At 38.7% G+C, this 26378-nt stretch overlaps 1 protein-coding gene across 4 annotated transcripts in view; it reads right to left on the minus strand.

Moving 5' to 3' along the window:
• Nucleotides 1-1213: 1213 nt before the first annotated feature.
• Nucleotides 1214-26378, minus strand: part of CDC42SE2 (CDC42 small effector 2) — a 61385-nt gene continuing 36220 nt past the window's right edge. For all 4 annotated transcript variants that reach the window (XM_015849397.2, XM_015849396.2, XM_015849398.2 and 1 more), the window contains 3 exons: nt 6973-7074; nt 3509-3626; nt 1214-3111 (listed from right to left, as the gene is read on the minus strand). In XM_015849397.2, the coding sequence (XP_015704883.1) occupies nt 3528-3626; nt 6973-7074 (201 nt within the window). In that variant the 3' untranslated portion in view covers nt 1214-3111; nt 3509-3527. The remainder of the gene's footprint in view (nt 3112-3508; nt 3627-6972; nt 7075-26378) is intronic.

Raw genomic sequence — 26378 nt, forward strand, 5'->3', positions numbered from 1 at the left:
TTCTTGAAAAGAGCACCACAGGGAAAGCAGTCTGAGTACAGTGCTTGGACATCTATCTATCCAAGTCCATCCCATTACCCACTCTTTATTCACCCACCTCCAGTATCGGCTCCCTCGTCTCCTCCATCAGTCCAACCCTGTAGTGTTGTTGGCTGTAATGTAGCTGTCAGTCCCCTAATTACACCTTCTGAAATATTTTTCTGCTTTATGAATGCGAGTAGAAATGTTGCACAATGTCGTAATGTTCCTATAGCCAAGCTTTCTCACTGCTGCTTAATGCATACACCATATACAGGAGATTGTTACTTCTCCAGGTTCAGTTGTGACGCGGCTACAGCTGGTGAGTGCCAAAATGTATGTTAGCATTAACCATCTGGGAAGTACACTCATCTCCTAGGATTATGATTCTTTGCAAGTCTTATTGCTGCCATACGTTTTATGGCTACTCTCCTAAGGAGAACAGTTTCAGAGTAGCCATCTCCCTAGTGCTGGCACACTGAATGAAATCTGAGGAACATCAAAGTCAATCTCAACACTCATCTCCCTCCTAGGTGCAATGTTCCAAGAACTGGCTGTGATAACAGCCTACCTAACGCATTCTGTGAGGGAATGTGCTGAGTGATTGACAGCTGGTGGAAAAGATAAGGAAGGCTGCTCACGCCATCAGTCCATCAACAGGAAAGACACGTTCAGGTGGGCATCTCACCTGGATGTACACCAGGTTTTTTCTCATATTTATGTGGAACCCCTTGTATTAAAGCTTGCACCCACTGCCCCTTGTCCTATCATTGGATGTCACTGAGAAGAGCCTCACTCCATCCTCATGACACCCACCCTTTACACATTTATAATTAATGAGATCACCTCTCAGCGTCCTCCAAGGACACCCAACTCCCTCAGCCTCTCCTCATAAGGGAGATGCTCCACTCCCTTAATCTGTACCTTACTGAAGAACCCCCTTTCCACGATCCTTGCAAAGTTATTTGGTGTACACACTAAGTAGGTGAAACAAAACTACTAATAAAGTAATGGATTAATCCACTTAACAACAGAACAGTCAAGAGACGTGGAAAAAAAAATGAACAGCCTTACCAACTGCTTATTACCCATATCAAGAAGTGACTTTCCTGAGAAATTTCACCACACATTTGCAATCTGAAGTTGCTTTTCTAATATAAATGTAACTCATGAAAAAAGGAAAAGGTAGGCCATCAACTGAAAGAAAACATTTATTGAGTCAAAGTCAATAATTTCCTCTTAGTATCTACAAGCCAACACTGAACTGACTTTTTTCAAGAATGAATGTGATGTACAAAAAAAGAGTATGTCTGTTATAAAAATATGTCAATTTCTTTTTTTTTTCTGGTGAGCTGAAAACATTTTGACAAGTGCAAGATCATTTTGGCAATGAAATTTAAGCTGCTGTTAATAACGTCAAAGTTCAGATCACTTTCTAATCATTGTGTATTTAAGACTCATTGATTACATGGCACTGGAAATGCTGATTCCTAAAACCACTGCACTGCCACGTGTTTATGCACCCAGAGGACTGAATGTCTTGATCTTCTGTCATCATGAATCAGTACCTTCATCAGTGAAGACTAAACAGCCTAATTGGAGCTATTCAACCAGATAACCAACATCTATCACAAAAATACCACCGAGGGGAAGCAAACCACCTCCACCCTGTACTTGGTGTGGTGTTTGTCAACTGAGAGAGGAGTAGGTAGGTTCATAACTTTTTAAATCAGTCTAAGAGTTGTTGCAATGTGAAATCAGGGAAAGCATGGAAAAAGAGTAAAGAATCACTCATGACAGCAGTCTGTATTTATGAGCACATGTGTGTTTATGCACAAAAATGGATCTGACTAGGCTCAGCAATGCCTTCTTGGAATAGTTTTGTTTTTTTTTTCACATAAAAAAATAACTCAAGCAGGACTAACATCACTGACTTTTTCCAAACCATCAGCAAGGAAGAAAAGAGACCATTTACAGAGATAATCAGAAAACAGTGCAATTAAAATACAAGTTTCACAACGTGTGAAAGAAACATGCTTTGGAACCTGAGCAAAAGGCTTTTTACCGACTTAGTAAAAAGTCACCCTGTATGTTGTTTTCACTGGCATCTGTTCTGCCAGATTAGTATGTTGCTCTTAGCAACTTCCATGGCCCCTAAATATTTAGTACACAGAAACTGCCAACTACTTAGAGAGGTCTACTAAAACTTTTTAGCTAATATTGCAGGCAGTCTGACATGCTGCTACTGGCAATGACCATACAGCCTAAAATTAAGAAAAATCATAAGAAGAAATTGAAGCAGTCAAACATAATGCTTTTTAAATAGACTGAAGTGCTTCCACAACACTTAGATACGGTACTACACTGGCTTACCAAACATTTACAACAAATGCCTTATGAATGCAAGCTTTCTCTTTATTATTTCAAGACCCGTTGGATTAAAATAAAGACATAACTCTGAAGCAGCCAAGTCACAAGTCCTCTTTCAGAAGCAGGCATGACTTGTGTCACAGCATAATTCTTCACCAGCAACAGTATCATCAGTCTGCGATACATAGTTTTATTTCTGGCACCAAACGGGCCACCATACAAAGCAACCTCACAAAGCATGCGGTCATCTACTCTGCTGATTTTGTAGGAAATAATCATTTGTGCTTTCAGGTCCCAGACCTTTCAGAAATTGATATGAACAGTGATGGATTAAAAACATTACTGGAAACTCAATCATTTCTAAGTTATGTGAGTGGAGAAAAAGCAACATAATGCTGTGCGTTAGTATTTGCGAGGGGTGAGGGAAGCTAAGGCTTCTTTTGATTTGCCTTAAAAAAAAAACAAAAAAAAAACCAACTAAAAACAACCCTGAAAATCTCTAAGTCCATGGTAGTGGTAGAGGCCAATGTGTGTATGCCACTGAAAGGCACGGTTGGACCAATCTGAAAAATGGCATCATCAGAGCAGAACAGCGACTTTTCACTGGAGTGATCACAAAGGGTGAACAATAAGCCATTACTTCTCTCTTGTCATGAACACAGAAAGCAGTCACCAAGGCAAAAGAGAGGACACAGGAAAGAAGATGTAGGAACTCACATAAACCTGGAACACAGAAAACATGTTAAACTTAAATTTTGAACGATTTGATTGACCGCTTTACCATAATGTTACTATTCAGTGATTTAACACCGCACATACTATGCTTAATTAAATTAATGAACCACTGTAAAAACGTTACCATAATCTAATTCCTCTTTGATATGTTACACAACTAACTTTACTTGCAAAGATCTGTAGACTTAAGGATACAGTCAGGACAGCCTCTTGTTCATTATATGAAAAAAAAAAAACCACGATTACACAATACTGCTTTTTTAAAACCAGAAATGCATTCTAAAGTTACACATCATATGGCACACAGTTATTTATGGGGAGCTAACTGTGCCATGTGGAAGAACGTTCCTCCTTACTACTCCAATAATGCCAAGAAAGTACTTACTGGAAATATATCCCCAAAGTTATCCAGCTTTTGTATCTACAAGTTGCATCTGAACATTTGCAGACAAGCCACCTCCATAGCCTCCCTTGGATTGCATTTGGTTCTGAATTGAGCTCACCTGGAGGAAAAGGGCAAAGAAAACAAGACAGTTAGAAGTGAACTGTGCTATCTTCTTGTATCCAGTTTTCTTTTTGGGTTGGTTTTCAAGTGTTCTTTTATATCATTAAAGCTACATTACTTTTTTTGTGAGGACATATGCAGTACAGGCTTGCTGGAATTTTCGGTTCTGCAGACAGCTCAGCAGGAGAGATAAAATAACTGGTTCTGATATAGAAGGTTTTCCTTGCTCACAAGGAAAACTGCATAATTCAGGTTTTCACTGAACCACTTGATTACTCAAGAAAATTTATCAAATCTTGTACAGGTATCCAGCCCCACTCCAGCTGACAAGCTGTAATATAGTTTGTTATATGAGAAACATTATTTGCCAAGTATGATAAACCTGTGAAGTTAGCACCACTACATTAAAAGTAGAATAGACAACTTATAACTTCTGGATGACACCTACAGTTTATAGGTAACTTCAGATAATAATAATAAAAACTGCTGTTAAAACCAAGCAAGAGCTCGTGGTGTTTAGAAAGTTTCTTATTCATTTATGTAAAAGCATGTCCCACTTAACATTATTCCTGTAACTGGCAAACCATTTAAATCATACTGAACCTACCTGTCTGGAAACAACTTATTTAAAGGTATGGTTTTCATTACTTTTATCAACATAAGAAGGAGAATCCATAGTTCTTTCCTGCTTTGAAAAAGGCAGACATCTCTCAACTGCAGGAAGACAACTTGAACCTTACAGTCCCTTTTCTGTGTGTACACCACAGCATATATAACAAATACACAATAAGTACAAGGTAACATATGCATTTAAGGCCATAGCCTCTGAAAATGAAGTTGCATCAAGGTACCCATGCCTGCAGGGTGCTACTTGCAATTATTTCATGCAAAGCTCCTTTGCAGAGACCTCAGAATAACACTGGAAAGACTTAGATTTGTCCAGCGTGGATTTAATACAGCTAAGTAGCATGCATGATATTTCTTCCATTCACAAAAGCACAAGTATATTCTTTTCCACAACAAATGCTTATGGAGTTGAAGCAGCTGCAGCAAAGCAATGTTATACTAAATTTCCTGCAGGGCTACACTGACACCAGTGTGTCAGTGAAAGAGAGCACAACAATATTCATATGGTGTTTGAAAAGTTCTGCATCTAACCAAGCTGATCATCTTCTTCATCTGGCATGTTCTATTTGTCACTGGAACAAAATTTGAATGTTATTTTCCCCAGAATATATCTGATCTATATGTCAGTGTATGCAGAACTTAAGGGCTGTATCCGTTTAATTCCTGAATCACTCTCCTTTTGAGGCAGCTGGAGCTACAAGAACATGCACAGTGAAATGTTTTTTTTCCCCCATCCTAAAAGGATGCCACTTAGATGACATAAAGCAATGGTGGTTTTTTTTTCTCTTCTTTCTTCCCTCTTTCATGTAATTAGGTATGTTAAGAATTTAAAGGTTTTGCAAGGAGAAGAGGATCACACCAATTAAATATCATCAAATCTGCTGTGCTGCTTTTCTATCTCATTATATTCTTTCTTCCTTTTTTCCCCATATGCCTACTTTCAGAATCAGGAAATAGCACAGATGGCCCTTGAGGAAAAAGGCAAGGAAAAATTACAAGAAGGAAGGAATATATGAAGTTAAGGGCTAAACGGAGGAATACAATGACAAAAAATAAAGTAGGAGACTTCACTGTGCAATATGAATATAAACAAAACAAAACAAAACAAAAACCAGCAGTAGGAGAGAGACATAAGAAAGTAAGAGTTTAAAAAATTTAAGGAAGATTAAGATTTTTTTTTCTTAAAATTTATGAAAAATGGATCACTGGCTTCATTATTTAAACTCACAGTGTATTTAATAAATCACATTAAATAGATTATTTATTTATTTATAACTAACTTAATTGAATTTTATCAAGTTGAAGCTATGTTTGCCCATTTACCTTTCTGATAATTCAGTACAGATAATTTCTGCTCCATTATCTTGTTTAAGGGAAAATTTAGCATACAGTTAGTTATGTCTTTTTTATGTCTTCTTTAGCTCTGCCTTTCCTTAACAGCTACAAAGTTAAAGTGCCTTTTTTTTTCTGATCACAGTAAGCTGCAAACTAGTTGAAACTGCCATTGACCTCATTTTGCTATATTTAAACTGACTTTTTTCATTCAACTCCTATATGGGAAACTGTTGATCACAGCATGAACCTCTGACTGACCACCTGAGGCAAGCAATGAGTCAGCTGCGGGAGCACAGGTGAAGTAGCTGTGCTACTGGAAGGGTGGAGCTTGGCTCCCAGATCTCATTTAAGGGCTGACTACCACTGAGGCAGGATCTCTTTCTCTGGAGATTGCTCCTTTGTGGAGTTCACTGCAAATCTTGAACACTGGTGAGCATTTTCAATTGATCCTAGATTATTTATTATAGATTATCTTTCTATTATGATAATCTTTCATATGAAACATCTGTTTAGCCTCTATTTACCTACTGTCTGTATAACTGCACAAACTCCACTTTCCATACTGATACCTCTGACAGCCATTCTTCCTCTTTCCTAAAATTCACCATCTCAAAAGTATTTTTCTTTTAGAAGAATTTCTTAGGTTGAGAAGTATTTTTATTCATTATCTAAGTATCACCCCTTTTTGTAATTATTGACCTTAAGAAATAGATATTTCACATAAAATATGTTTGCAAAGAAGAAATCTATCCTTGTAAGCTCATTTTCACTATCAATCTTAGCCTCTGTTTTTCACTTTAAGGGAGAAAAAGTATTAATTCCCTTAAGAATCTACATGAAGCCACAAAACCCTCTTTGTGAAATCACTACTTGCTCTGGAAATATTTCACATTACAAGTAGAATTACAAAACACAGACAACCTCAACAAAGAACACACAAAAATATGTGTACACCATAAAATATGGTGAACTGCAGTTTCGTGTATATTACATTTAAATTACTTTCAAACATTTAAGCCAGACATCTAACTTGAATTATGAGCTGTGTTTAGAAAGTTTACTTCTGAATAACTCTAGTACTGCTCAAAATATTTCTCCATATTAGTTTGCACATGGCATCAGAATGAATTTTTCAATGGCATTCTACACATAGCCTGCACAGAATATGCAACATTTGCTACATATTGTCAATAACTACTTGATTCCATAATCTAGAATGAAAGTGACTAAGGCTTAGAATTAAACACTAGTAGGTTATTCTTCAGTTTTACACAGAGCCTCTCTCACACAATTCAGTAGAGAATTATTCTTCATTGTTTTAGCCACTTACAGTGTTCCTGTACCCTGTCTAAGATGAAATATCTTCATCCACAGATGCTTACCGAATTCATTCCACTGAATAGGTCTCCTGATCCAACGTGAGCTGTGTGAACAAAGTTCGTAGGCTCCCCAATCATGTTTCGGTCTATGCGTCGTCGTCTTTTCTGAAAGGAAAGTAAAGAAACCATCTAGCTGAGATCCATTTAAAAGGCAGAACCAGTATGTGTCATAAACGTAAGCTATCCATAGGGTATTTCATACACCATAAGACATTTTCATAAAACAAAAAAGCAGTCTGAATTCCCAGGTTAATCTAAACATTGGTAATATGGTCCATTGTTTTCACTTAGGGGACCATTAGAAGACCATTAGACCAGCACTCAATTTGCTGTATGTTAAAATACAGTATAATAGCTAACAAATTACTTGAGCTCAATTAAAAGCTTCCCAATGACCTAAAGTCCACTAGGTTTCATTTCAGAGGGAATGTCCGCTCCTAATCTGTATGAAGATCATAAGACCACCCAGACTTAAGCCAGAAAAGTACATGCCTTATGTTATGAATGGGCTAACTGCTTTTGTAATGCTTCTACAGATTAAATCTTAATCAATCAGGTCCACACTATGAGAATACATCACAGGGTTAAGCCAGCAAGCACAAAACACTTTTAATCCTTATTAAAAAAAGCCTTAGGAGATTTCACTGTATCTCACTCCATAGTATTGTATTATTAAACCAAGAGGGGGTTGCAGGGGAAAGAAACACTTAACACATTCCAAGAGAAACAAAAATAAAAACCTGATCTATGCCAAATATGATGATGAATTCTCTACTTCCAGTGTACTGACAAAACTGACAAAATAAAATCAGCTACAATTTCATGTAGTTTAAGGGCTTTCAAGGAGATAGCGTTTATGGAAATGGAGATGTCTCAGCTACAGTATTATTATTATCATTAATATTATTTCATAGAGCCATGAGCAGTAGCAATAGGATCTATCAGCATGTATGATATATATGTATAAATGGCCAAACATGCATGTGCCCTAACTCTGGCAATGTAGCTGCAGTGACATGATATTTCTGTACTTCTGTGGATGGATGTTGTCTTGGGAAATCATATTATAATTAACTAACTTACTAAGTATCTGTTATCCTTTTGTTGAGTTTTGGTCAAATTACTGAAGGACTTTGTATCAAAAGACGAAGAAAATTTTATAACTGAATTTCTGTATTTGATTCTTGCCTTATCTGAAGTCATCTACTTCCCACTTTACTAAGGTGTTATGGCATGGCATGGATCACAAGAGAGGTGAGGTAAGAGAAAAAGACTTGTAGAAGGATCCTGAAAGTGGAGTATGAAAGTTCATAATTTAATAGCTTTAGTCAGTTTGTTCCCCTGAAAAAAATGTGCAGAATTTGCACTGCAAAGTACACACCTGCTAAGCTTTGCCCCACAAAAAGAATTATATCATACTTAGTAAGTAGAAGAGATGCAGGTTTTTGTGTTAAACGTTTGAGGGAAATGGGAACTGTCTGTAGGCCCACCACAGTGACTTTACTTTGAACATGTACACTACATGCGCTGTAATGAGATCACCTTTCAGCTACCATAGTAATGAAGTAAAAGAACTGATGTCTCTTCTAAAGCTGTGAGTGATGCTTTGCCCCCACACTATCTGTATGTGTGTATGTATATGATATATATAGGGCTTAAGTGACATTCAGATCTTTTCTGACCTAATCAAGACCCTGCACTACTTAGTCTGGATACCTTTTATGGTTTCATACACACAGGCACACACAAATATTTTGGAAACTATTATTCTTTGCACAGTTATGCATATCTCCCTACCCCTCATGACAGGCCTTCTCAAAAAAAGAACAGCCATCACCAAACAAACATACAAACAAAAAAAATAACACCACGGGTTGATAATTATATTCCTAGAAGTTGCTAAAAGTGAAAGTCACAAGTGAAGTCTAGCAGAATATCATTCAAAGAGAGTCCAATCACTGCACACAAAAGCTTAAGCTGATGTGACCTGCATAAGCCTCCATCGCAGTCCCTAGCAGGACCCACAGAGGTGGTACTGTGGGTACAGGTTTGCAATGTGAATTCTAAACGTACACAGCAGGAGCTGAAGAAATTAAAAGGAGATGCTAAGTTACTGCTGTGCTACAAACACGCAACATTCCTGCCAATATTCTGTTACACTTTGTTGCCATGTGATGGACTGCAGCTGAGGGGCAGTCTGACAAAACAGCATCTGATGTGGAAATGCAGATGAAGCAAAGATGTGTCACTGACTTCCTCCATGTGGAATAAATGGCTGTCACTGACATTCAGTGGTGCTGGCTGAACATCAGTGGAGACCAAAGAGTGGATGTGAGCACAGTGAGGGGTGGCTGGTGTGTTTCAGCAGTGGTGAGACAGTGTCACTTCTGCTGGTGCAGAGTGCTAAGAGGGCAACATGCAGGCTCTTGGTCATCACTGGCAAAAGTGCAGAGCTGATGGTGGTGACTACACTGAAAGAAAGTGTTTTGCAGCTGAGAATTTTTTAGTATTAGCACTATTAAGCAGTGTTATTGTGTTCTTTATATCTGTCATAGCTTCCACGGAAATTACTTTTGGAATGACTTACGTATAAACTTGTGTAACAAGACTCCAGCCAGATCTAAATTAACACAAAACGGCAAGTGATGCACTGTCATTTTTCTGACACGGTTCTTTGTTTCATTCTAATTATTAGCTGAAGAACAACTCTGGCTCAAATTCGTAATAATTTCTGCTTACTGCACAAGACTACCTCTATTGTTCTTCATGACAACCTGTTATTCTGGATTCTCTGTTAAGAAGTGACACTGTAGCACAAAGCCTGCACCTCACAGTCTCCTCTTCTGAATACACTGAGAAATGTCTATTAATTTTAACTTCAAAACAGCCTTGATATGTAATTGGGCAAAAGTAAAAATAATAAAAAACAAACAAATAAACAAAAAAAAACCCAACAAAATCAACAGTGAAACCCATCTTGCTTTGGTGCCTCATTTTATGCAAAGTAACAATATCATCTTCCTGAGATTCATTCTCCAGTGCTTTATCAGTCTCTACTCTGAATTTTGAAAAAATAATTCCTTAAAAGAAATGGAGGTTCTGGAAATCAAGGTGTTCATAACATTACACATTAAAGCAGATGCCAGTAACATTATTATCACGTCTCAGCGTCTGCAATGGCATCCTCTAGTACAGTAAGAAGCAAGTTAGTCTCCACTACAATTTTTTGCAAGCTTGGCTTTTAAGAAATGGGAGGGTAATTAGAACATATGGAATCATAATAATTCTAACCACGTTTAAATGTGTGCCATATTAGCAGATTTAGAAATAATGCATCTTGCCATACTAAAATAATCAAAATCTCAAACTCTACTAAAATAAAGTGAACTAAAATAAATCCCAGTACAGCCTCCACTACTGCCATTCTCATGCTATGTATGACAAACACAGCTCTCGATCTGTCTAGTGCATCATTTTTCTTGACTAAGATTTAGTCTGCACCTAAATCCTATACTGAATGGAGGGGCTACCAGGACAGCGACAAGGCAGGGGGTCAGGTCTATCATGCTTGGCCTTCTCCCACAAATAGCTCTCAAATGGTAATACCTTTTTTTGTTTGTTCATTTTTGTTTTGAGAACTTCTGTTACCATTCACTGAAGTGTTAATTTTAGCTAAACCAATGCAAAAAGCAAGCTCTTTCAATCTGCTTATTTGCTTTCTGGATTCTTCCACACCAATCTAGATATGCATTTCAAATATTCACCCTAAGGACAAAGTGATTTACTAAAGTTTTCAATGTCAAAATATTTTGAAGCAGCTGTTCACTGGCCTTGTAATCCAGAACTGCTAAAAGCAGTACTAGCCAAAGACAAAAACTGAGATATAAAACTAAGAAAAGGATTTAATCAAAGACAAGCAAGTCAATCATTTAAAGATGGGGAGTTTGGACTGTTAGAAGAGAAAGTGAAAGAGACACCATCCTTCATTTTCTGTTCCTTCTTTGACCTTTCTTGCACTGTACATCTGCTTTGAAGAGAACACCAACACCAAAAGCAAAAGTCCCTATACAGTGTCACTCAGCAGATCCTACACATACACATTCACAAGATGAGAAACTAGGTAATCTCTCAGAATAGTAAGTACTGTGAAGAGGTGTTTTTCTGTTCTCCCACATACACGCTGTTTTGCTCCCAAATAAAGTCTGATGTGTGCAGGACAGCTGCATCCACCAGTACAAACAACACAGCGCAACCTGACAAAACTAATAGGGTCACGCCTAAGAGCAGTATGGTGGCACTGCTTCTCAAAACAGGCTGTGGCCTGAGTGATGTGCCTGAGTTTCCAATATTGCTAAAATCGGCTATAAAGGTCTTTAAAGTATTTTTCATCAAATCCTATATAAAAAGGACTGCAGATGCATGGGTGTCCTTTGCATTTATTTATTTATTTATTGCACTATTCTTTAGGGTTCATTTGTCCATATTTTCTTAATCCATTATGAGGAAAACTAGAGATCAGTGCTTAAAAAAAACCAACAAATAACAAAACCACACACACACACAAAACTACACAGAACGAAAGCATTCAAAGCAGCAATGCTGATACAATCTCAGTTCTAGCAGCTGCATATACAGGAAAGTAGTCCCATGAAATTAACAGATGTGTAGTCATTATACAGCCAGCACATTATTTTTGAAGAAGTGAAGAATACACAGCTCCAAACATCCCTCAATTCCACAGCACTTTCCTTCTTTCTTTCAGCTTTTCAAACCCACAATCATACACAGCTAATTCCAATACTCCTTCAGCCTGTTACTAGTATACTTAGGCTGATGAAATTAAAGAGGCACTGTAAGCACCATAGCTGTTCCTATTACCAGCAGATTTTTCTCAGTCACTTTCACTGGCATTTTCTAGCAGACTGCTTCCACCTTGACTGCTTCCATATCTTACAAACTACATTTTTGATAGAATAGAAGCAAGAGGAAATCAGGACGGGTCTTCATGCAAGTTATTTATAAGCAGAGATGAGCAGCAGGCCTCCAGCACACTCAGCTTTCCTGCAGTTTTCCAAAAGGCCAGGATGCTGTCTGACTCCTCCAGCTATGAAACTGAGACAGAGGGTTGAAAAGAGAGAGGGTTTGAAATATCTTAAATAATTATAATCAGAACCTAAAAAATTAATATCAAGAGCACACTGCATCTAGGCAACATCATCTGGCATCTAACTGCCTCGAGAGACAAAAATCTAACAAATCTTACTTTGAGTAAGTGAATGAATTATCAGTTCTGTTTATATTTTGAATAAGACAGAAGTATGGGGCAAATTAAAACAGCAGAGTAGGTCAAATCTTCCAGCTTGATTTTATGTACAACTTTAAAGAAAAATTAAAGAACTAGTTCCATTCCAGAAGCTTAAACCAACTTTCAGTCATACAGAAGATCTGTATCTATGGAATAGTTAGCAATCACTTTTCTTTCCAGAATACCCACGAGCACAATTTTAAGATGATATATATTTCCCAGAATTTGGCCATCACATTTTACCACCAACTTCAATGTCTCTTTAATGTAATCAGTAAAAAGCTACAGTCATCTAATATTCTATTTCTAACATAGGAATCATTTTTCTACAAGATCTTCAGATAGACTGTGCTGTCTGATTGCAGAGTAGCAGGTCAATCACCAGCCCAATGAACAACAGGGCATAATGTAAGGAACAAATCTGTGATTCAGGCTCGTGGTTATCTCAATAAAATCAGATCTTAGCATTTAAAATACCTGCTTTGCATGCAGCTGCCAAACATTATAACTCGCCCTATTTCAGCTACTGCTTGGAATGTCTGCTTATTAGCAATCCACAGCTGGAAACAAATTTTAACACTGAAGCTTTTGGAATGAATCCAGAACTGCTGCATAGGGCACACAAAGAGAGACTAAAGAGTGCATTTGTTCAGCCTTCCAAAGAGGCACCTGCCTGTGACTTTACTGGTCTTCTACTACCTAAAAGACAGTAAGGGAAGAGAGGTCTGGAGGTACACAATAATACATTCAACAACCTTAAGCTGCAGCATACCAAATCCTGACTAAATTAGAAATGTCCACTTTTAGAGATCTCCAGAACCCAACCAGACCAGCCCTGAGAAAGCTGGTCTGGTTGACCCTGCATTGAGTGGAGGCTTGCACCAGGCAGCATTTCAGAGGTCTCTTCCCACCAAGTTTATTCTTCGAGTCTCTAAGTTCAGATGGGGATGAAGAGAAAAAAAAGAAAAAATACAGAACAGTAACATGGGCTGGAACTGACTTTGCTGAAACACAGATATGCTATTCTTCCCAGAGATCAAAATCAGAATGTTAAAAAGGAGAGGCATAGAGAGGATATAAATATTCATCACAATACAGGATTTCTGGGAATATTTAATAGCATCTTAAAAAAAATAAATCCTAGAGACACATAGATAACATAACACAGATAATAACATACTGAGATGTATAACAGGTTAAGCTCTTTCTTTTTACTTGCTGACCTTTTCCAAAAAGAACACAGGAAATACCTAAGAGGTGATCTGGCCTGATGAGAGCTACTGTTCTCTGGATGAAGAGGACTTGCTACATAAAGCCCCTCCTGTTCAGCCAAGTGAGTATCACCTTCATCAACAAACACAAATTCAAGTGTCCTTAAATATTCTGCACACTGAAATTCTTTTGTCAGTAAGTTAAATTTCATGCTTGCAAGTCCCCCAAGATTTAAAACTAGAGCTAGCTGACTAATTTAAGCAGACTTCTTATGTCCCCTATGATGCATTACACAAATTATACATAAGTTTTCAATACTCCCATGTACATTCCACTCTGATTCTCAAAATCAGAATTACGTGTATGTCCCAAACTCCACTACAGGAAAGCAAAAGAGCTAAGACAAACTAACATAAACAGATAACAGCCACTACCAGATACTGGATTTTCAGTCACATTCACATTGCAAAACCAAACACTGTCTAACACTAACTAGAACAGCTAGTTAGAACACCTGCATTTCTGAAGATAACAACTCTAAACAACGCTGCAGTTTATGCTACCAAGCAGCACTCGTTCACAGCACATTCTGATCTACCTTTAACTATTAACAACAAAATAGGATACATGATATTCTCAGAATGCTTCTGCACATGACTCCTGGTAATTCCATTATGAGAAGAAGTTGGATTTTCTGGTGTTACAGCACTGACGTTTTGTTTAGTAATAGGTCTTATGGGTGCTGAGGGAGCTGGTGGAAGTCACTGCTAGGCCACTTTCCATCATCTTTGGTAAGTCATGGGGAATGAGAGAGGTGCCTGAGGACTGGAGGAAAGCAAATGCCACCCCAGTCTTCAAAAAGGGCAAGAAGGAAGACCCTGGTGACCATAGATCAGTCAGCCTCACCTCCATCCCTGGAAAGATGGAACAGCTTATCCTTGGTGCCGTCACTAGGCATATCAAGGATAAGAGATTCATCAGAGGCAGTCAGCATGGCTTCACAAAAGAAATCATGCTTGACCAACCTGATAGCTTTTTATGAAGAAATAACCAGGTGGACAGATGATCCAACCGGTGAATGTGGTCTATCTTGATTTCAGTAAAGCATTTGACACCATCTCCCACAGCAGCCTTGCAGCTAAACCAAGGAACTGCAGTCTAGATGGGATAGTGGATAGTGAGGGTGGACTGTGAACTAGCTGGATGGAAGAAGACAGGGAGTTGTGGTCAATGGGTCGGAGAGTAGTTGGAGGCCTGTGTCTAGTGGAGTCCCTCAGGAATGGGTGCTATTCAATATATTCATCAATGACTCAGATGAGGGAACAGAGAACACAGTCAGCAAGTTTGCTCACTACACAAAACTGGGAGGAGTGGCTGACATGCCAGAAGGTTGTGTTGCTATCCAGAGAGATCTAGATAGGCTGGAGAGTTGAGTGGGGAGAAATGTAATGAAACACAACACAACAAGGGCAAGTGTACTTGCCCAGGTTGGGAATTGGCTTGTTGGAGAGTAGAATAGCAAAAGGGACCTTGGGGCCAGATGATATGCATCCCAGGGTTCTGAAACACATGTGGTTGCCAAGCCGTTCCCCATCATATTTGAAACATCATGGCTCTCCAATGAAATTCCTAGTGACAGGAAAAAGGGAAACATTACTCCCATTTTTAAGAAAGCGACAAAGGAAGACCCGAGGAACTACAGGCCGGTGAGCGCACCTCTGTGACTGGGAAAGATCATGGAGCAGATCATGGAGCTCCTGGTTATCATGTCAAGGCACATGCAAGACAAGGAGGTGATTCAAGACAGCCAGCATGGCTTCACCAAGGGCAGATCTTGCCTGACCAATCTGGTGGTCTTCTATGAAGAAGTGATGGCAACAGTGGACAGGGGAAGGACGATGGATGTCATCTACCTGGATTTTTGCAAAGCCTTTGACATGGTCCCTCACCATCCTTCTCTCTAAACTGCAGACACATGTAGCTGAAAGATGGTCTGTTCATGGGATTAAAAATTAGTTGGCTGGTTGCAGCCAAAGGGCTGTGATCACTGATTCAGTGTTTGGGTGGAGGATAGCCACAAGTGGTGCAGGATCCAAGGCTCAGCCTTGGGACCAGAGATCTCTAACATCTTTATCAATTACACAGAGGATGGAATAGAGTGCAGCCTCAGCAAGTTTGCAAATGACACCAAGTTGAGCTGTGCAGGTGACATACTGGAGGGAAGGGAAGCCATTCAGAGGGGTCTGGACAGACAGGAGAAGTGAGTCCATAAATACCTAATGAGGTTCAACAAGGCCAAGTGCAAGGTGCTGCACTTGGGCCAGGGCAATCCCAGGTATTTATACAGACTGGGGGAAGATTTCCACAAGAGCAGCCCTGTGGAGAAGGACTTGGGGGTCCTGGCAGATGAGAAGCTGGACATGAGATTACCATCTGAAAAAGCACATCCCACAACACATTAGAACATAGCCTGTCTTCAGTTGTTCTTATAAAGGCAGAGCAAAAAGGAGTTACAACTTACACAAAGCAGAAATAGCCTCGCACATTCTATCCATACAGTGAAAAATAGTTGTGCGTTTGAAAGCTGATCCCACTGATGCATGTGAAAATGATGGTATTAAACACAAAATAAAGGCAATAAAAAAGCATCCAAGGCAATTCAGCATAAAATGGTCTGGTAGGTATTTTAGGACTGCTTAGATGCTAAACCCACACACAAAACACTTTGCAAGACTACTGTGCCAGTAATTCTTATTAAGTATTTAAATCCACAGCTGCACTCAGATTTGAAACAGCGTTCTGTGCACCTTTCAACATGCAAAACAGTACCTGATACTGAACTGTAACATGAAAATTAGCACCCAAAGGTGCCTTCTCACTCAAAGAGTGCCAAAATTCCAAGGAAAATGAAAGGGTATTTGTTCAGTTGTTTGGGGATGTAATAACAGGAACAGCAGAATGGTGTGCCATGGCAGATCTGTGTGCCTGAAAGGGGGAGAATGAAGAAAAAAGCCTTTGTGAGGGAGTATTTCCAGTGTTTCTACCCACGTCACACAAATGACGTCCTTTCAACGAGTGTTCTTTCCCTAGCAAAGCTAAGGAGGTCTTGCTGCCTTGTCCAACTTCAAATCACAAGGAAAATACTAAGCATGTACAGGCACTTTTCTGTAGTCTAGATGAGGCAAACCACAATTCCACAGCTCTCGCAGTGTAAACAATCATTAAGTACTGTATGGGAAACTACTGATCACACCCCAAACCTCTGAATGACCACCTGAGATAAGCAATGTGTCAGCTGCGGAAGCACAAGTGAAGGTAATTCAGCTGTGCTACTGGAAGGGGTGGAGCTTGGCTCCAGCTCTCTCAGATTTCATTTAAGGGCTGACCACCACTAAGGCAGGATCTCTTTCTCTGGAGATTGCTCCTTTGTGGAGTTTACTGCAAACCTTCAACATTGGTGAGCATTTTCCATTTATCATAGATTATCTTTCTATCATGGTAGTCTTTCATATGAAACATCTGTTTAACCTGTTTACCTACTGACTGTATGACTGTACAAGTAGTTACATTTCACCAAGTTAGAAAGTGTTCCATATTACCAGCTTTCTTGTCAAATTCTACTCCTCCAAAAAAAATGTAAGTAATCAGAAGTAGCAGCAGTAGCTCCTTATTCCTCAAGAAGATGTGCAAAGTTTGTTAAGGACAGCCTTATCTACTTTCACTAGTCAGAATTTACTGCCAGACTCACTCTATTTGAGTGATTTTTATGTCTGTTCTGGTCCCCTAAAGACACCTGTAAACTTTATCATTGGACAGACATCCAGGTAGGAAATTCACCCAGGTGATGCTGGTAACTCTTACTGCAAAGAACAAATGTTTGACAAGTTACCTTTGTAAATGATCCCAAAGGCTGCATAAACTACAAGATGATGGAACAGTATTAAGAAATTGTCCCACTTACAGATTCTGGAAATTCCCTCACAGTCCTTAGTCCTAAATCATTTGTAAAAGACATGTTAAAATCCCTGCTGTAAAAAGGGAGCATATGTAGTTTTTCAGGAATTTAAAATGCTTATCTTTATAAAAACAATATATATCGTTAGTGTATGTGCAAGATGCTTTTATGCAAAACCAGAAATCATGGTCTCAAAAATTACCCTAGCTCTGTGACATAATTTTAGACAATTTTAAACAACCATGTCTTATTCTTTACGTGCCAATTTAACATATCACATGGGAAATCCAAGTAATTTTTAAAGTACTTGGAGTAAACACCTAAATGGTTATCCCACCTGAAATAATGAAAAAAAAAAAGTCAAAAAATGAAGAGACATGCATTATTTTCAAAGCTCTCAATATTCCTTCTTTGGAATCATTTAAGAAAAAAAACTGAAGAATCCAAACTTTTCTGCCTTTCCCAATTTTGTTTCTCAGGCTTCATCTTCAGACCACTATCCTGTATTCTGAGACTGTATAGTTACAGGACATGTTTACTTGTAATCCCTTAAGCAAACCTGCATAAGCACAAAATAAAACTTGGGTATGGCTGGGGAACAATTACAGCACAGAACTGCACCACATTTAGTGCATCCTGCAGCATTTCTAGTCTTACACACTGCAAACATAAATGTGCCAGCTGAGTTAGGTTATAAAAACAGTATCTGCCCTTGCAATGCCTGCAGGGCCAAAATAGCTAAGAGCCTAAGATGAATTCTATTCCTTCTTGGGCATGACCAAATTATTTACTAAATTCCAATGAGCTGAAGCAAAGGGATTACTTGCAGAAAACTTAACTGTGCCAGTGTGAGAAAAGTACTCAGACTGATTCAGAACTCTGACTGAGTTTCCAGACCTGGCAGCTGAAAGTTTTACCTATTTTCAAAAGTGTTTCTTTGTAAAATTTGATTACATGTGTATTTTATTAAGCAACAAGCCACTGTACAGTAAAAACAAGCTTTCGAGTTGTATTTCAGACTATGCTTGAAGGAGAAGCTTTTGTCTTCCATTAAAAAAACTACAAGGACACCAAAATCAAACCAACCCCCCTCATTCCATTTATCATTTTTCTTTCATTTTAACTGAGGAATAATGTGAACTGATGTATTTTGGAGCATAAAATTACATAAGTTATTATGCAACTGAAGGTAATAACTTAAACACTTTTACTATCATCCTAACGTAAGATAGTTCAGATCAAGCTATGACCTTCATTTTGAATTGACTAAATAGAAATACTTATTTACAGTGGAGTTAATTCAGAGTAAGATTTTAAAAAAATTACAGAATGTCATTTTGGTAAAATGAAACCTCATATAAATAGTATACCATTTCGTTGTCTTCAGAAGACAATACTCCTCACATTTGTATTTGTAAAATATTATGGCAAATGCTGCAAAGCAGTTCTTTCATATAAGCATTACATACTTCAGATACTATTTCAAATAAGCTCTTTAGATATGAAAAGTTGTCTGAAATGAACATCAAATGAAGTCAATAAAACAAGATTTATAATTAACATAATCCATTTTAAAATCTAGTGAGAATTAATGTTTGCCATAGCATTTAAGCTTTGCTACCTTTAAAGAGTCATGATGATCCTCAGACTCACTATTGATAACAGCCTAGCATTGGTTGTGTAATGTTTTACTTTAATTTCTAATTTACAGGAAATGTAATATCCACATGGCATAATGAGCTTAGATGCCTTCAAGAGATTTAAAATATGATGTTGAAAAGCAATAATCAGCACCCCAAAATCTTCTTTCTCATATAAGTTTCATTTCCTTATTTTCTTCTGTACATAGACTTCTTTTCCTTTGCATTACAAGTTCACAAGTTATTTCATTTTCAAAGCTTAATTCTGTTATTACAAAAAGAAAACATGCACCTGATACTTTCCCATGAAAAATTACTTTCCCATGAAGAATAAGTGGCACTGTTGCTTCCTTTATGTAGATCAGCACACATCTTATTGTTCTGGCATTAGAACAATAATTAGAACATTGTTCTGGTATCCTTTTCATAAACTCACCAAAGCCCAGCTAAGTACAACTATAACCATAAGCATGCTACATATATGTACACAAGTGCATGTAGTGGCATATTCTAATGGATTTATTCAGAATATATGTCTACTTGGGCTCACTGTCCCATTTTAAAACTAATCTACTATGTAATTGACACCCTAGTGCCTAGGCATTAGAGTATTTTTATGTTGCTGGCTTCCCACAAACTATTTTTAAAATATGTCCAAGCAGAGTTTAATAACATGCCCTTTATTAATCTTGCATTTAGTCATTTATATCTTTCAAGAAATTTACCTGGAATTGATTTGTCTTGGAAGCTCGCTAAGTTTACAGGAATGTTATGAACCATAAAAACTAACTTCTTTTTATAAATAACACACTCCACTGACATGCAACTGTGGTTCCCAGTTGAATTTCAACAAGTGTTCTTTCTGTAGGGAGTTTCATTTCTGAGAACATCAGCTTTTCAGTTCACAAAACTGATAAAGCACCCCAAAAGGCAAGATATATGCAAATATACATAATGAGGTAAAAATTAATAATTAGAGCTTATGTCACTCCAGGATTTTCAAAAAGATGATGTCTACAGCTGTAATAATTCTGATGTAATCTCCTGATTATCTACTTGCCAATCCTTTTGAAGTCTGTCCCTCCATTTTATTCTCTTCCAATTCATTTCTCTCTACTAACCTCCATGTCTTATGTTCCCTGACAGTTTTAGTCTTCTCTCCCCATTTAAGAGGAGAGAATTGGAAGCTACTGATTAACTACCATGCATACAGTTCCCCAAAGCAATTGGCCTTGTGCCTCCCCACTGAGTCAACCTCAGCTGCCAGAAAACAGTTTGAGATCAGAAATATCCTCCAGGCTCTCAGTGCTTAAAGCAGTCTGAGCCCGGGAGGGACCCTGATGCCAACTTCCAGAGCATTCACCTCAGCTCAGCTGCCATCACATTCATGGCTTGTTGGAAATGCTCTCAGAGTTTGAGCTGAGAGACTGATGAGACCACAGTATCTGAGATACTTCACAACTCCACCTCTTCTGCCCAACTTCCATTCTCACTCAGTGGCAGGATCTCAGTTCTGAACTATGCAAGTGAGCAGTTCAGAGCAACAAGCCAAGCAACCCTGATGTTGTAAGTGAGAAAAATCATTGCAAGTAGGTACGTGTTAAAGTCTCTGGCCTAAGGAGCACCTTATAAAACTCTGGGTACACATGAAGAACAGCTATAATACAATTAAGTGAGAACTTTGATACTGTGCATGGCTGATATAAACAAGAGTCATGACAGGAACTGCAGAAGGCTTCAGGAACAGTCTGCAAGGGGAAAACTTTCATGATTGTGGTAATGTTAGGAATTAAAAATGCAAGCTTACATGGAAATATTTATATTTTAAACAGCCAATAAAAATGCATTTTTTGTGAGTTATATTTCACGAGTTGCATATTGGTCTTAAGAATCAACTCTAATGAAGCACGTCAGGTCCATTGCAGGGAAGCTGCAGTAAAAATATGTTAAGGTACCAGCTGAAGCAATTTCTACTCTCTGTGCTCCCTTTCATATCATAAACAGTCAAAGGTAAAAGGCTGAACATTTAGTTGCAAGGCAACAACTGACCTCTCTGTTCATTAATACAAAGCATACTTCTATGTGGAGTCTGTGGAGGTATAAATATTTCAGGCTCTGAGCTAACGCTCACTGCTCCTAAAAATGTCACAGCTTTATTCATAATTAAGGACCATAAAATATTCAGTTAATTACAATGGCAGAATGATGCCTTTCCTTTTTGCTTTCTTTATATACATTTTTATACTCAAACAACATAACACATATTCCAAGACTGTGCAGAGGTTAATTTAAATTTAAAAGAAAAAAATCTAAAGCAGCCCAACCAGGCTAAAATCAGTACAAACATATCTGATTCAAGAAAAAAAAGCTAAGTATTTTGCTGCTTATTGGACTCTGACCCCTTTTAAAAGGTGTTCCTTCAGGCTAGCTCTACAACACCACTGAAGAGTAAAAAGAAGGAATCTCAAACATCTGAAACTGGTAGCTCAGTACATAATTCAACATGACAACTTTGAAAAGTGAGGTCTCTGTAGAGCTCTCACCTTTTACATTAGAAATATTCCACAGGCTTCCTGAATATGGGAAGCTGATCAGACTTTATGAATAGGGGATCCTAAACATTTTGGCAATTTTGACTCAGAATCTGAACTTGCAGAGCATGGCAGTACAAAACCTAGTGGTTCTCCAGCAGCAAACATCTGATTAATTCTGCATCTACTATGTGTACTGAAAGTTTAATTATACTTACTGTGCTCAAATTGGCGAGAATTATAATGGGATAGCTAGTTAGTCTATCTAGTTTTTTCTACCTCTTTTCAATCATGTTAACTTGCTCTACTTCTAATGATTTTTATTTTTTTTTTAACTTTATCACAATTGGGAGAAATAATAAAATTAAAAAATAATAAAAAAAAAAAATCACGGCTAGGTTTCCTGAACAGTGTACTTTTCAAAAATGTTAATGCAGGAACATCCAGAATGCCTTAATGGCCCAATTCAGCCTCCACAGAGGTACACAAAGTTTGAGGTGGGAAGGAACTGTTGGAGGTCAACAGGTTTAATCCCTGCTCAAGCAGGGACACCCACAGCAGGCTGCCCACAACAGTATCTAGGCAGTTTCCAACTGCTTCTAAGAAGGGAGACTCTACTGGAACAGGCTGTCCAGAGAGGCTGTGCAGATATCTCCTCCTCTGGAGATACTGAGAACCTGCCTGGATGCTCTCCTGCACAACTCACTCTAGGGAAACTGCTTTAGCAAGGGGGATTGGACTGAATGATCTCAGAAGATGCCTTCTAACCCATCCTTCTGTGATCCTACCGCTTCTCTGCACAACCTCTGCATGTGTTTGGTCACCCACACATCGCAGAAGTGCTTCCTGATGTTCATAGGGAACCTTTTACACTCCAGATGGTGTTCTTCCTGTTTTCCTATTTTTAGAGCCCCGAGCACCAAAAGTTAAATTCTTTTACAATCAAGTTTAAAATCATTTGCATAAAAACCCAGTTCTCACAGCTGCCCAACTTTCATTTTTGACCTCTAAACTGTAACTGTCATTCAACCAGAGATAACACAAGATAGATCGATGTGAAAACAAATTATTTTTTTCTTCTTTTATGTTATGTTGTGCTTCCTCACTGTAGGCTTGTCAATTCTGTTTCATATATAAAAAGAGACATTAAGGAAATGTCACTTTCTAAATTACTTTCAACATTTGTGGCACAGTGTGCAAAAAAACCCATAAAAATATTTAACAAAATGTGAAAATCTCTAAACAGGAGGCAAGCAACAAAGAAGGAACTAATTAACTGGAGAAGGAAGTTCAGAGCTAGACAGTTGAGCACAGTTTATTCCTTTATAACAGGGCAATAATTTCAATGCAAGGTCAAAAGAATATTAAGAGCTTAAACGTACTGAGTGGTAGCACAAACATGGAGAGAGGGCACCAGGTTGTGACCAAGGACTTCTCTGACTCTGCAAGATGAAAAAGGACAGGACAGAAACAAACCAGAGGAGGAAACTAACAGACTCCAGGTGTAGGCAATGAGCTCAGCCTAGGTAAGAAAACAGAAAAATGTTCTACAAAAATCTTCAAGACAGAAGGCTTACTAAGCGCCTAGCAAGCAGTGTAGCTGGTAGTGGAGATCTGGTAGAATTTAATGAAACACAGCAGTGGATGAAGTGATAGCCCATGTGATATTTGCAAAGAAGCACTTGTTAATGGAAAATGCAAGATCAGCTTACAAAACCTATAAAGTGCATTTATGGGAGTGTGAGAATGCTAATGCAATCAGAGAGTGCTACTTTTCTTAAGCCCCCCACCTGCACCCCCCCAAAAAAACAACAAAAAACCAACACACCCAAAAACCAACACACACACAAAAAAAAAACACCTCTAAAACTGCTGGTTAGAGCGCAAGAGATTAAATTTCAACTACGTATAGAATAGAGGAAAAAAAAAAGTGTCCATAGCTATTTCTTCAACAGATCAGCATCACCTCAGAGTCCTAAGCTGACTGGCTGATGTAGTTGCCAAGACACTCTCAATGGTACTTGAAAAGTCATGACAATCAGGTGAAATCCCCGGTGACTGGAAAAAAGGTAACATCATACCCATTGCTAAAAACAGTAAAAAGGATGCCCAGGGGAACTATTAACCTGTCAGTCTCACCTCTGTGCGGGGAAAGATCATGGGACAGATCACCCTGGAAGCTCTCCTAAGACACATGGAAGGCAAAAGGTCATATGGAAAAGTCAGTATGGCTTCACAAAGGGCAAATCCTGCTTGACTAATCCAGCGGCCTTCTACGATGTCACTGAAGGGTCTCCAGTGACAGAAGAAGGGAAAACAGTTTCAAGCTCAGAGAGGGTAGATTTAGGTTAGATATAAGTATTTTATGGTGAAGGTGGTGAGGCACTGGAACAAGTTGCCCAGTGATGTGATTGATGCCTCGTCCCTGGATACTTTCAAGGCAGAGATGGAGGAGACTCCACAACCTCCCTGAGCACCCTGCTCCAGTGCTCCATCACCCTCACCCTGAGGCAGTTCCTTCACGTATTGGTGAGGAACTTCCTATGCTCACGTTTATAGCTATTTACCACTGTCCTGTCCTCACAAACCACTGAAAAGTGGTTGGCCATGTCCCTTTGAGTCTCACACTTAAGATACTTAGAAACTTGCAAGAGAGAGATGTGCTTGTAAGAACCCATGCTCTTGTGCCTTTGTGACGGAGGAGGATGACTCTATGAAGGGGGAGGGGAGTAAAGCCAGGTCTTCTAGGGATAAGCCTGAGGAAGTGGTATTGGGATTAGGAGCAAGGCGAGGGGCTTGGCTGAAGTGCGCCTATACCAATGCACGCAGCATGGGCAACAAACAAGAAGAGCTGGAAGCCATTGTGCAGCAGGCAAACTATGACCTAGTTGCCATTACAGAAACATGGTGGGATTGCTCCCATGACTGGAGTGCTGCAATGGATGGCTACAAACTCTTCAGGAAGGATAGGCTTGGAAGGAGGGGTGGCGGCGTGGCTCTCTATGTCAGGGAATGCTTTCATGCTGCAGAGCTTACGACTGGGCATGATGTGGTTGATGGGTTATGCTATTAAAGGGATAATACCAGTGAAATTAGGTAAGTAACATGTTTTCCTAACCATAGTATTCGGATCTAATTGCAAAGGCATGGTTCAAAACCATGAAAAAACACTTGAAAGCACGAGTATGTAACTCTGGAAGGTCTGGAGAGCAATCAAAGTGACCTCGAAGATGTTCTAGTGAGCAGTCTGAACCAAACAGCTTTCTGCAAAACTGACTTATGTCTCAGTGCCTCTATGCAATTTTTCATTTTAAGTGCACTGCAGATGAAAAAAAACCAGAGATCTTGTACTGAAGATACCTGATATGATAAGCCACCATTTTGCTAGAATGAAGCAACAGTCTGTTCTTGCACCCTGACATTAAAGAGAGAAAGAAAACCCTGCAGTTCAGAGGAAGTCATGAATATCTCAGAAACACATACAGTTACTCAAATATGTTTTCTTTTCCCACCAGACAAGTGGCTTTAAACTTATGTTGATATCCACAAGATATCACAGATAGCAGCACCTGACAAAGATTATGAGAAAAAAAATCACATTTCAGAGAAGATAAATCTAAGAGCAAAAGGAACATTTTAAGCTTTGAGCAGTGAAAGTAGAAAATTAAGCAACATCCTGCTTTCAGGGTGTTTATTCTGAGATGCTGGTTGCTTTTAAAGTTTCTGCAAGATGAGACGAGGCCTTCCCGGAAGGAGCACACTTTATGGCTGAACATGAAAGTGAAAGCTGGAACATTGTTCATTGGGCTGTGAAAAAGCTGAGGTGTAGAAGGCACAATGAAAGAAGGTACATCAAAAAAACTGAATTGGCTACACAGTGCATTTCTCCTGAGAAACGGGACTGGATTACACTGACAGATACACAGTGGTGATGTACTGGAACAGGTTGTCCAAGGAGATTGTGGATGTGCCATCCCTGGAGGCATTCAGGGCCAATCTGGATGAGTCTCTGGATAGCCTGGTCTGGTGGTTGGCGACCCTGCCTACAGCAGAGGGGTTGAAACTAGATGACCCTCTTCAACCTTTTCAACCCAGGCCATTTTATGATTCTATGATGATTCTATGAACATCTGAAAGGCTGATTCCAAGCACAAGCTCAGCAAAGTGCCGTTTGTAATTTAGATAAAAAGGATGGCTTTAATTTTCTAAGCAAATGCACACCAGCCTAACAAAAATGTACAAAAATGGGTTCTTTCCCTTTTTTCCACTTTTAGAATACTTCTCCACCGTTTCCATGAGTAATGACCTACAGATCACTACATGCTGCATTAACATGCCATGTATTTTTCTGGGCAACAGCTTAACTGATTCAAAAAGCTTGAATCAAGATTTTAATAAGGAGCAAGGCAGGAGATTTTTGTAAGCACACAGAATATGCCATTTTACATCTCAGATTTTCAGAAGTTCTAATTTTTAATTGAAACATACAATCCAAAAACTATGCAAACAGCCTTCGCTACATATGGATGTGTTTCAAGGGACTTCCTGGCTGTGCTGGCATTTGAGATCTCATCTCCTACAATCCTACAGCACTAAGACTGTGATAATGTTGCATTCATTGGTTAGAAATGTTAATGGTCAAATTTCTAATATTTGCATTGGCACTTATGGACCAGCCTGGCACTCAAGCACTGAGAAATGCCAATTCCTACCCACTTTTTCTGAAGACATCAGATGTTAGATTTTTTTTAAAAATCCCTAAAGAT

Source organism: Coturnix japonica, chromosome Z (assembly GCF_001577835.2).
Source record: "Coturnix japonica isolate 7356 chromosome Z, Coturnix japonica 2.1, whole genome shotgun sequence".
Lineage (NCBI taxonomy): Eukaryota > Metazoa > Chordata > Aves > Galliformes > Phasianidae > Coturnix > Coturnix japonica.